The sequence below is a fragment of the Manacus candei genome, unplaced genomic scaffold (genome assembly GCF_025592945.1).
Source record: "Manacus candei isolate 608988 ecotype Guabito, Panama unplaced genomic scaffold, ASM2559294v1 h1tg000061l, whole genome shotgun sequence".
In the NCBI taxonomy this organism is placed as follows: Eukaryota; Metazoa; Chordata; class Aves; order Passeriformes; family Pipridae; genus Manacus; species Manacus candei.
Window position 1 is genome coordinate 2,767,293 of NW_026138109.1, and position 13,474 is coordinate 2,780,766.

Genomic DNA, 13,474 nt, shown 5'->3' on the forward strand with positions numbered 1-13,474 from the left:
TCTAGGTATTAAGCTGTTTTGTAAAAGGTGGATGCATGTGACATGACCCTAATTATTTACCATGTTGCTCTGTTGTGAACTTGATCTTTCTTTTTCCTTTGCTGTTCTAAAAAGCGTCTGAAATGTATTTGAATCCTTTTTAGGCAAGTGTAAGTAAAAATAAGTAAAATTATCATCTTGATTTGATTTGAACACTGACTCATCAGTTTCTGATGTTATTTTCAGAACAAGTTATTAATATATTTTTTAAATATATAAATTAGATTTACTACCATTTGAAGCAAATTGTTTACTGCAATGTGATATTCATGGATTGTAATAAAACAACTTACTGGTTCTTAAAATGGTATTTTCACTTTTTTTAAAGGGTTGAAATCTCAGTACTTATTTTTATATTCAAGGAAACATATGCTCTGTAGACAAAGGTCAGCCATAAATAAGGGAATAATAATAAAAATTGATATATTTATGCTATTACTTGGTCGGAATCTTCTACATCTACATGTAGATACATAGAATGAGTGTAAATATTAAGTCATGTATATTTGTTTTCACTTGTAATGTAGGAGTACATCAACTTGTTTCATATCTATCTATAATTTTTTACACTTTTTCATATCTCTAATTTTTCACTTTGTGAATTTGAAGACTACTTTTTTTTTTTTTTCAGTTTAAACACAGTGCCCATTCTTACCTTCAATGCACTTATTCAAGAAATGGTACCCCAAGTTCTAGTTTGAAGCTGCTTGTCTGAATGTCCTGTGTCTTTGTACTGTTACACACACAAAGCCAATTTTACCTCTGATTTTCAGAATAAAATTGTTGGCAGTAGTTTGTATGTCAAATCCAAGTTGATGGTCCTAGCCTTGTTTTGGTTTAGTTTGGGGTTTGGGTTTTTTTTTGGCAGAGGTAATAATCTCAAAAAAAATAATTGTCCCACCTCATTTGGTAGTCACAGCCAGTCTCCTCACCAAACCCTATGTCTGAGGTCTATCAATAGCTACGAATGATGTCTTCCCCATCATCTTCTTCTCTGAAAAGTAGAGAAAATAGAATTTTTCCCATTAGCAGAAATTTTAAAGACTATACTGATAATTGAGAGACTGAATTGGTTAAAAAAATCTATTAAGGGAGAATATTAGATGATACTGCCTGGCTTTCTAATTTTTGGGAGGGGATATTACCTTCATTTTCACAAGATTCTTTGTTGAGAAGAATTACAGAAGGCTTCTTCCAATTTAAGCCTCTGAATTTTTAGTATGGAGGCATCCTAACTGTCATGTTTCTAAATGGCACTCTTAAAATTACTGTCACTACAAAATTCTTAATTAATGCAAGTGTTTCACCATGAGATCCAAGATTATTTTGCAGCTGAAATATTTTTAGATCTGTCTCTTTCAAACTTTTTTTCCCATACCTTTAAAATGGTCATTTCTAGTTTGAGAATGTGAATGCCTATTTTACAGTGATCCACTACAGAAATTTGCTGATACTTAAATAATCAGTATGTGGCACTTCGTAGTTGGTTTAAGGGTTGGTAACATGAAACTGAAACAAATCAGTTACAGTCCCTACACAAAATCTTGCCTGATTCTGAGAGGCAGTGGTTTCTGTGGTGGTTTGAATGAGGAGGCAAAGTGGAGGAAGCTATACTACCAAAGACAAAATCAGCACTTACCCTGAGAAAACATAGTTGTGAACCCTGACTCTCCATCAGAACTTTTTCATATCTGGTAGCTACCTGGACTGGGGCACTATCCTGCTTTTTCAGTGAGTAATGGGGCTGAAGAAGCACAGAATCATAGAATGGCTTGCACTGGAAGGGACCTTAAAGATCATCTAGTTCCAACCCCTTGCCATGGGCAGGGATGCACCCTCTAGATCAGGTTGCTCAGAAAGAAGGAGTTACGTAAAGATGAGGGAGTGCAAGAGTATTATCAGAGCTCCATTGGCAGTGGTGCACTGTTCTTGCCCAAGGTTAAATAGAAGTCAGGCTTTAATTCTTTCTACTAGTTTAATAAGTTTCTCAGGAGGAAGAGCAACTGCAAATATCAGAGGTATTCAAGCAGTTGTGGTAGGGGATTATAGGCTAAAAATGAGGAGTCTCATTGTTAAGTAATATTGCCCTATTATATAAATTTCTCTTTGTCCTCTCCTTCCTTCCCTCCTATATGCAGTGAGTGCACCTTTACTTCTGTACCTTTATTGCTCAGAAATCTGAGGCTGAATTTGGTAATGCATGTAAAATACTATAAAAACTTCAGATATGGAAGCTGCTGCATACATACCAAGAATCAAATATATTTTGATGAAATATCCACTGATTAAATATTAGTTGAATTTACTCATACATATATATTTAGTGTCAGTTAATTAGTTAGTTTTGTAGTTCCTTTCCATGGACAGTAGTGTGATTTGGTTTTCTAGTATTTGAAGCACTCAAGCTTTAAACCTAACCAAACTCTATAACCAAAGCCTTTTGAAAGTAGTAAATTACTGTTCTTTGGCTTCACTGGGTTCTGATCAGGTCTCTTGAGAGATGCATTTATCTTATCATCTGCCTTATCTAATCATCTGCATAAAGTCACAACTGAGCAACAAATTGCAAATCACCACTAAGTGTGTTTATAACTAAACTGAAAAAACTCATTAAATCTTTTTGAAATTGTGGAAGCTTGTAATTTTAAATACGTTCTATGTCTATATAAAAAAGACAACTCAATATTCCTGAATTTTATTAGTCTCTTATTGAGGTAGGAAATTGCATCAATATTTTTAAAAATAACAGCAAGGGACATACATTGGATCTCTTAAGTATATATGGCTAACCTTGAAGTAACAGATTTCAGTATTATTCTGAAATCAAAAAATATTTCTGGTGGTCCGAAAACTTCATTATTAGGTTATTTTTTAATTGCTTTTAATCTCAATCAGAATGAAACCATTAAACTGGAAGATTCCCAGGTCCACCACTGCTCCTAGTTCAACCAGGGAGACATAGTTTTCAGAATATCAGCCTCTCCCTCATTCCAGACTGACCAGACTCAGGCAGGTAGAGAAAGCCTTTCTGCTGCTTCAGCAGGTTTCCTAGCTAAGTCAATGAGTGTTCATTAAGCTTGATATGTTTTAAATTAGAAAAGAATAACAAACATTGATGAAATTTTCACCTGAGAAAGTGTCACAGGCTTCTACTTAATAATATTTCTGCCCTTCAGCCTCATCACTTGACACGTAGGATATACTGTCAGAACTCTACTGTAGACTGTGCTTTGCAATTGAAAGAGGTGAGCCATGAAAGTTTCAGCCTTGGAAAGTTTCCTTTGTTGTGTTTTGTTAGCATAAGCTTAAAGCTGTCAGAGTGGAAATAGAGGAACATAAAACATACAAATCAACAAATTCAGGGGAATAGTTTATTCTTTAAAAGCAAAACAAAATACCAAACTCAAAGTTTTATCTTCTTAAAGCTTTGTGAAATTTGGTACATTCAGATGAGGAAAGTTTTATCCATACATAAGGATGATACAACTGCAAGTAACCTGTTTGCTATTGCAAAACAGACCAACATAAAAAAGTGACATTCCACTAGTCATTTTAATTCATTTGTATTACTATCACAGAGATAGAGTACAATAAATTTCAAATTTGGAAATTTTAAAATAAAAAAATTGCTACTGACCCAAAATCACTGAAGCAATTCACAATGGATTTTCAAGCATTAAACAATTTACTCCATGGAAGGTGTTGAATGCCATAGTTCTTGCTAAAATAGAATGAATTTAATATTTAATTTGTATGCCTGTTTCCCAGAAGAAGCTTGTTTTTTTCTAGGTGTGTATATTAGTAAAAGAGAAACAGATGGGCAGCCTGACCTCAGTGCCTGGCAAGGTTATGGAGCAGATCATCCTAAGTGCAATCACACAACACCTACAGGATGGGCAAGGGATCAGACCCAGCCAGCATGGGTTTAGGAAGGGCAGGTCCTGTCTGACCAACCTGATCTCCTTTTCTGATCAAGTGACCCACCTGGTGGATGAGGGGAAGGCTGTGGATGTGTCTACCTAGACTTCAGCAAAGCCTTTGACACCGTCTCCCACAGCATTCTCCTGGAAAAGCTGCAGCCTATGGCTTGGACAGGGGCACTCTGTGCTGGGTTAGGAACTGGCTGGAGGGCCGGGCCCAGAGCGTGGTGGTGAACGGTGCTGCATCCAGTTGGCAGCCGGTCACTAGGGGTGTCCCCAGGGATCAGTGTTGTTTTTAATATACCAGTTCTATTTAATATCTTTATTGATGATCTGGATGCGGGGATCAAATGTACCATTAGCAAAATTACAGATGACACCAAATTGGGGGGGAGTGTTGATCTGCTGGAAGGCAGGAGAGCTCTGCAGAGGGACCTGGACAGGCTGGAGAGATGGTCTGATTCTGACAGGATGAGGTTCAAGAAGGCCAAGTGTCGGGTCCTGCACTTTGGCCACAACAACTCCATGCAGTGCTACAGGCTGGGGATAGAGTGGCTGGAGAGCAGCCAGACAGAGGGAGCTGGGAGTTTGGATTGACAGGAAGCTGAACATGAGCCAGCAGTGTGCCCAGGTGGCCAAGAAGGCCAATGGCATCCTGGCCTGGATCAGGAACAGTGTGGCCAGCAGGACCAGGGAAGTGATTCTTGCCCTGTACTCAGCACTGGTGAGGCCACACCTGGAGTGCTGTGTCCAGTTCTGGGCCCCTCAGTTCAGGAAGGACATTGAGGTGCTGGAGCAGGTCCAGAGAAGAGCAATGAGGCTGGTGAAGGGACTCAAGCACAGGTCCTATGAGGAGAGGCTGAGGGAGCTGGGGTTGTTCAGTCTGGAGAAGAGGAGGCTCAGGGGAGACCTCATCACTCTCTACAACTCCCTGAAAGGAGGTTGTTGCCAGGTGGGCATCAGTCTCTTCTCCCAGGCAACTATCAGTAAGACAAGAGGGCATGGTCCTCTTGTCTTGGCCAGGGGAGGTTTAGGTTGGATATTAGGAAGAAATTTTTTACAGAGAGAGTAATTAGTACTGGAATGGGCTGCCCAGGGAAGTGGTGGATTTGCCATCCCTGTAGGATTTTAAGATGAGACTGAATGTGGCACTAGTGCCATGGTCTAGTAACCATGGTGGTGTTGGATCATGATGATCTCGGAGGTTTTTTCCAACCAGTTTGATTCTATGATTCTATTCTATTCTATGAATGAAAATGGATAGCTGATCAGAAGGGGATATCCTAATTTTAAGGTTGTAAAAAAAATTATTGATGATTTTTGAGAAAGTTTTCAAGCATGGACACCTATGCAACCATTAAAAGAATTGGGTCATCTGAAAAAAATAGTCCTTTACTCATTCTTCTGACCTTTCCAACACATCCTAGTAATAATCTGTATGTTGCAGATGTTTCCAGGCACGTCTAGCTTTACTCCCTCTTACTAGAAGAAGAATATAGTTGTACAACCAGATAAAGATGTCATGCCCTATGAGAATCAAATTCTTACATAATAATACTGAGTTCGGTGTTTGTTACAGCATAGTATAATAAAATTTTAAATAACATTATTTCTACTGAGATTGTTTTGTTCTATATAGGACACTGATTTCTCTGTTAGGTGAACCGATGATCCATGAAAGCAAAAGAAATAAAGCTCTGTTTGAAGGTGAGAAAAAAAAAAAGTCAGTGCTCATTTCACTGAGCATCTGCTAGTCAATCAAAATATTTAGCTAAAGAGGAAACAAGTTTTCTATGGAAAGCTTGTAAATTTTTTTTACAGTTCTTCATTCTCTGAATGTACAGAGTGAATGTGAGATCAGAAAACCTACTCTCTGATGCATCAGGTTTGGCTTCAAAGATATTTTACAAGCAATCTGAATTGATATCTTTTTGAAAGATTTTCCAGTTTACAATGTGGCTGATGAGTATTTATGACTGAATTTAATGAAGTTTTAGTGATATGATTTGCTTCTTTTTAATAAAAAATTAGACTTTTACAGTCTTTCTCAAAACTCAGAAAACTTAAACTAAAGAAAAGTCTTGACTGCTCTGTAGCCTCAAGTCAGGGCACTCCATGCCTTAGAGTTGCCATTCACTCTGCTGTGTGGTTTGTGAGACTACTGACAACTGCTGGTTCAGTCTGTGTGTACCATAAAAATAATCATATCTCAAACAACACTGATTCATGGAAATTGAGACTTTGCTGTTGATGGGCAGCAATGGGAAATAATGAAGCAAGCAAATTTGAATTTGTTTGTATGGCAAATTATGCAGTGAATTAACTTTGAGATGAAATTTCCTTCCTTAAGATTCAATTTTCTCTGGGTTGGATATATAAAGTGGAAAATAAAATGCCTGTTAGAATTCATAGTGCCTTACATTATTAAGCTTAATACAAACAGTGATTAATTATTACTAAACAATTATTTATTGCTGCTTAGATAGACACTTATTTTGGATAGGTTGTTCATCCTATCCAGGACAGCCTGTGTCAGTGAATAAAGTACCAATACTTCAGTACTGTGTTCAAGAGCTGAATAAACACTGTTATTACCGTATATTTTGAAAATATGGTAAATAAATTATGAGTGAAAAGATCAATGAAAGACGGCTATGAATCCAAGTAGTTTTTTTGAGAATTCTAAAGTAATAACTAATGTGATTTTTTTAATATTTCTGTATAAAATAATTTTCTAAAGCTCTGAAAAAAATGTGCTTTAAAATTTGTTTCTATACTTTAATACTTGAAGACTTTTTTTTTATTTGGAGATAGTATACCTCTGAGCCATTTTGTAGCATTTAAAAAGTTTCAGGAATAGTTCAGTGGAGTGCAATGCTGACCTCTGCACCTTCTATTTATGTCATCCAGTTGTAGATCCACTGAGTTAGCTTCAGCTGAGCCATAATCAGTATTTGCTTCTCATTTTCAGCTTTGAAAGATCTTATTACCCCCAGACTCTCATTTTTTTATCCTCATTCTTGTAATTTTTTTTGTAATAAGGCTACCTCTTTCTTACTCTTCATCAACATTTTCCAATACCTTATGTAAATTTGGAACTTTGAGACTGTAAGTTGTAGATTCATAACCCTCATTCTTTAGGGGGAGGTAGCAAAAATAAATAAATAATGCTAAAAGTAGTTTGAAACAAATGGCTATCTCTGTGTCTCAACAGCAGCTCCTTGCACTATCTTGTGAAGCTTTACAGCTTGCTCTTTGTTATGTGAATAATAGAATGTTCTGAACTGCAAGCAAGGAACGCATTGTATTACTTTCTCTGCACAGGTCAAAGAAGGGTAATACAGGGGTTTGCATCTAGTTTTCTCACCTGAAAAAGAAATATAACCTGGCCAACTTCTTGCCACTTGGAAACATTTTTCTAAAAGAAAATGTCTGATGCTTTTCTAAATGAAAAATTATACGGATTTTTCCTAGTAACTAATCAGCTTACACCATATTGTGGTATAAAATCAAAATACAGAAGTGGTACAATCTCTTAGTCCTTAGCATTCAGTATTATTTTAGCCCTAATGCTACCACTTTTGCTGACATTCAACATCAGGAACTCATGTGTGTTTTGCATAATCACAGTACAAGATGATCCTTTAAACCGCGGATTACCGTAGGTTAAAAACACCTGGTTCTGCATTATCTCTTTCGTGGGCTGGGTGGCTGGTCGTTGTGCAGCTTTGGTTGGCCTTTGTTGTGTAACTGCTCCTGGTGCTGATGAAAGGTACAGGTCAGTCTGAAATTAGCAGTGCTTTGCATCAGAGACAGCCACAGATACCAGGACACCTCTTGTGATTATTTCCTATTTGTTTTCCACCCATTTTCAAGATTCCTTGAAGATGTTTTTTCTCCAAGGACACTTTTGTGAAATAGTTTGATTGATAGCATTGTAAAAATATTTGTGGTAACTACCTGTCAATCATAGTAGCAGTGATATAAGAATTTAGAGGTTCCTTGTGTATGGTAATTCCAGATTACTGAAAAGGAATCTAGCACAGTGGGAAGGTTGTTACTTGAATTTAAAAAGATAAAAGAAATTTGGAAATTTTAGCCAGATATGGTGAATACCATCATATGCTAAACAAAAATACATATAGCCTCAATAAAAAAACATTTTTAGCACTTAGTATTCATATTTATTGCAAAACTGAGAATGTGTAAGACACAAATCACATTGTGGTACACAGGGAATTATTTTTAAAGTCTATTTCATGCAGTTTCTGAGTACCAGTTAGAGGTACTTTGCCAAGCACTTCTCTCAAATGCTAGTTAAGCCTAATCTCTCTAGGTTTCTCTTGGAATGAACAGTTTTAAAACTGGGAATTCTTGTGCCATTCTCAATCCTATGTTACTCTTCCTTTAGCATTTAATTACTGTTGCATTTAATTATTGATATTCTCAGATCAGCAATTTGTAAACTCAGAAGCATTTGCACAGATTAACATGGAAAAAAGGGAATTTATAAACCTGGATCTTTGGGATTATTCAGCCTAGCTTCAGCATGACCTAATTGTGGCCTTCCAGTACCTGAAGGGAGCTTACAAGAAAGACTGAGAGGGACTTTTTATGGAAGTGAGTAGGGGTAGGACGAGGAGGAATGGATTCAAACTAGAAGACAGTAGATTTAGATTAGGTATAAGGAGGAAGTTCTTTGCTGTGAGGGTGGTGAGGCACTGGAACAGATTTCCCAGCGAAGCTGTGGTTGCCCCATCCCTAGAGGTGTTCAAGGCAGGCCAGATGGAGCTCTGAGCAAAACCTGGTCTAGTGGAAGATGTCCCTGTGCATGGCTGGGTGAGAGGAGTATGGTGATGTTTAAGGTCCCTTCCAATCCAAACCATTCTATGGTTCTATGATCATCTGGTGAATACAAGAAGCAATTCTGAAATCTAATGTAATCCATATGCTCTGTGCAAGTCTGTCAAAACTAGGCTCGCGATTCTGAAACGTTTAATGGCCAACTAAACTATCATTATTGTTGATTGCCATAAACCTTTACCAAGATGAACCTTGTTACATGTCAGGAGGTTGGTGTTAGTATGATAGAAGTGGCGTGGAAGTCAGTCTTGAAGTGATGTGCTGGTGGTGTGTCCGTCACATGTCCATTGCACCAGGTGCTGTTGCAATGGAAGGGCAGAGCAGAGATAGTCGTGGAGCCATTGCTACCTCTATTCTTCTAGAAAGTCTAATGAGGCAACTGTTGTTGGTTTGTTTCTGTACCTCTTCAGATCGATTTTAGTTGACCAGATCGTGTTCTCAGGCACCACAAGAGGTTATGCATTGGGTTTAGGCTTTCTCAAGTCCAGTTTCAGTTCTTTTATTGAATAACTTTCTTTGACAATTTAACATTTAGAATTTATCATAACTTGCTTAAAATCGGGTATATACTACCATCTCTTGGAAATCTTCCATCAGGATAGATAATCTGTGTAAGAAGTGGGTTTACTCACTGTTTCTATAATAAATTTTAAAGTTATGAGTCTGGCTTTCTACCATCTATATCAAGTGTAATTAGCAGCATTCTAACAGAGTTAAAGGGGAGCCTTTAGATACTTCTGGAACAAAATAGTGAAATGCAGTATACATTTTATGCTATGCAAATTGCAACTGTTCTTACTAAAACTTCTAAGCTAGCTCTGAGAGAAGGTAGACTATGAGGTTGTAAAAATGCATGGAAGTTCAATTAAGGTTGAAAAAGTGGATGAATGTTTTGATGTTATCTAATTATTGTTTCTATTTTTTTCTCTTCCTGTAATTTTATTCCAGCACTGTAATGGTATATTTGCAAAGAGGTACTAACATTTAATATATTATCTATTAGATATTTGGCTTTCCATTTGGACAGAAATCTTAAAAAAACTATTTCATTGCTAAAGTGCTTCTGATTGGCATAAGACATCAGTTTTGTCCATATAACATCACAAAGAGGTTTTGACAGGAGTATGCATAAGTCTGCTGAGTGTCACACATACACACCTCTCAGTGTGTGATATGCCATGGAGTCATAAGCCATAGTACTCTCTTTATTCCAGATGCATATTCTTAAGAAGGAAGGCACCTAATGAAATATGTTACTTTGTCTTTACTGACTGTCTTTACTGACATATTGAACAGGTTAAAACAATGAGAACTTTCTTAGCATTAACAAAATCTGGAGGTGAAGTTGATGGCACGATAGAGACCATTTTTATAGATGTGTTTTACCACATTACATCAACCATTCTGTTTCTTCCCTTTTTTTAGGTTTTACTGGGACTTAATCATGCTCATAATGATGGTTGGAAACCTTGTCATTATACCTGTTGGAATCACATTCTTCACGGAACAAACAACAACACCATGGATTATTTTCAATGTGGCATCAGACACTGTTTTTCTATTGGACTTGATCATGAATTTTAGAACTGGGACTGTAAATGAAGACAGCTCTGAAATCATACTGGACCCTAAAATCATTAAGATGAATTACTTAAAAAGCTGGTTTGTGGTTGACTTCATCTCATCAATACCAGTGGATTATATCTTTCTCATTGTAGAAAAAGGAATGGATTCAGAGGTTTACAAGACAGCAAGAGCACTTCGTATTGTGAGATTTACAAAAATCCTCAGCCTGTTGCGTTTATTGCGCCTTTCAAGACTGATTAGATACATACACCAGTGGGAAGAGGTAAGATTTATGGTTCTAACATCATTCACTAAGAACTTATTTCTACAGAACACTAGTCAGATCTCTCTGAAGAGGTACACAAGAACAAGAACGTAATAGAGTTTTTACTCACCAGTTGGTGTAATTACAAACAGGTGCTAGTGAAAAGGCCTTTTTTGAAAAAAATGGCTTAGATTAACCATCATCTCCCTGCTAATCACAGTGGCCAAAATATGTTTGGGACTGTCAACACAATTAGCATGGATGAACTCCTAGTAAGAATACTGGGAATTTCAACAAACACCTAAATCTTCATTGGATTTTCGTGACTAGCACTTAAACTTACTAAGTTAATACTCTTGTAGTCAAGAGAATTTAAAATACGTGTTCATATTTTTCTATTATAGGAGAAATTGAAATAATTTACTATTGAGTAGATTTCCTAGAATTCTCCTTGTTTGAAGGCTGTATGTAGTCTGAATATATCAAATACTGGCCTTCTTTATGAAAAATGGGTAGTCCAAATTTTGAGTCATTGCCTTCTGAACTGCCAACTCCACTGTTTCCAGATATGATGTTATGCTGCCTGCCAGTTTGGCATGCTGCCTTTTCCAGGAAATTATGGCATTCCCTAATTTGGCATACTCATGGCTAGGAAGTATCTAACGCTTTGGCACATACCACCACGATTCAGTCATTTTGTTACTTGCCTGTCCTCATTTCTGTAATTCTAAATATCACAATGTTTTAAACAGAAGTGTTAAAACCATAGGAAAAAACACTGCTGTTTTCTAAACCTTTCTTGAAGTAAACATAATGAGAATTATTTTGTAGAGCATTATCATGGAATCAATTAAAATTGATTTCCATAAATCAATTTGATCGAGATTTATTTAATTAAATTAATATTGAGGGAAGATTTGGTACCATTTCTGGTGCTTTTTCTGCTGCTAATCTCCAGTATTGTATGCACTTTCTGGCTTAACAGAAACCTAAATGCAGCTCCATCTCACAAATAAAGTCAGATTATGTTTTAAAGTGATATGATGCTGGATGATCCTAAGTATCAAAAGTCTATATAAATAAATTTATAGTTGTTTCTTAAAATAACCTTTGAAATAGATAATTATTTTTTATTTTGTAAATTCTACTTCTTTTTGCCTCTCTGTAAAGCAGTGTAATAGTTTTTTTGCACAGAAATAGAGCACTATAGTTTTGTGCTGTTTAACTAAGGCAAATGATTAAGCATATTTTGCAGTTCTACCATAAAGCTGTGCTTTTGTCTCCTCTGTGCTTTACAAAGAGACAACCTTCTGAAATGCATTCAATGACATTATTTTCTGGCAGCTCAAATTATGAGCTTGCCACTATAAATGCCTGCTAGGCAGAGAAATGAATTCCTTTTTTCCTCCCTTCTGTATATTGTCAAAGAGAAATCAGGTATTCTAAATAAAAATAGTTGAATAGGCCACTAAGTGGGACTAGAAGTGACCAGTGGATGTGGTCCAAACCAGCAATAGTTGGTGTTTGGTCCATTTAATCTTTAGCTAATGCTGCTTGGTTGCAACTTCACCTTTGATTCCATGAGTAAAATTTGTGAAATATGTCCTCAGGAAGGTTGTTTTGTTTGGTTGGGGTTTTTTTGAGCATGCAGTAGAGCAGCGAGAAGGTTGTTGGGTGCTTTTGCAAAAGATTCTCATATGCAGGAACAGATATAAATATGTAGTCTGAATCAGGCTCTGATAAATGAAATGTGTGCAAAAAAAAAAAGGGCTTTTTTTGGTCTGTTTCTATTTTTGTTTAGCATTTTACAGAGATCAGAAATGAAGGAGGTCATGGATTGTCATATATGGCTTTGGAGAAAATGTGTGTTATAATAATATTTTCAAACAAACAAACAAAAAAGCAGGGTAAGGATGACCTTTGCGGAACTGGGAAACAATGGATGGATGATCCTATAGGGGTAGTCAGTGAGACTTTGCTTCTGATATTCATGTTCTCTATATGTGCGTGTTTGGACATGGACAACAAGGAGCAACTGTTAACTAATTTTTATGACACAGAACTGGAGCCTGTTTGCATGTGGTTAAAAGGATGCAATAGTTTTAAAAGGATTTAATAGTTTTCGCTTAGGAGCTGACATATTGGTTTTAAATGTGGTGCAGATAAATCTGAAATATATGTATTTGGATCAAAAATAGTGAACATTATGTCTAAAATATTCAGAGGACAGTCAGCAAACTCATTCTTCATAACATGCCAAGAGGATACTTCATGGAAAACTGATCGATGAACAAATCAAGTTGTACCATAAGGCAGCTATCCCACTGAGGTATTTCTATATCCTCAAAGAGAAAAGGGACGTTGACATTGTTTGAGCTTTTCCTTTAGGTATCAGTAAGACTTCAGCTTCAAGGTCAATATTCTGAACTTTAGGATCAGTAGTTAAAAATTTAAAAGATTTTTGTATGACACTGGTGAAACATTGTTCCTTTATTTATTTCCACATCTTTTAAATCAATTAAATCAAGATCAAGCTGCTAACAGCCATATAGAGTAATATTGAGGAAAATAATGTATGCATTGCAGAAGCTTTCTCTGCATTAAGTGTTATGATGGAACAGCTGTAGCCTGTGGTGCAATATATATGAAATCTGATTGATATATTCATATCAGTCTGATGTTAATTGCTTATCCAAATGAATGGCTCAGTGGAAATAGGAAGCAAGACTTTAAGAAAGGGACAGGAGATATCTTACCAGGAAATAATTTACTGAATTTGCAAATGCACACTTTCCTAAAACTGCTTTTGAGCTACAATGTC

General features: G+C 36.5%; 1 protein-coding gene across 1 annotated transcript in view; it reads left to right on the forward strand.

Annotated features, from left to right (window-relative positions):
- The window catches only part of HCN1 (hyperpolarization activated cyclic nucleotide gated potassium channel 1), a 202,429-nt gene that overhangs the window by 14,672 nt on the left and 174,283 nt on the right, over positions 1 to 13,474 (forward strand). Inside the window, exon 2 of the mRNA XM_051804740.1 lies at positions 10,248 to 10,671. Coding sequence (XP_051660700.1) covers positions 10,248 to 10,671 — 424 coding nt within the window. The remainder of the gene's footprint in view (positions 1 to 10,247; positions 10,672 to 13,474) is intronic.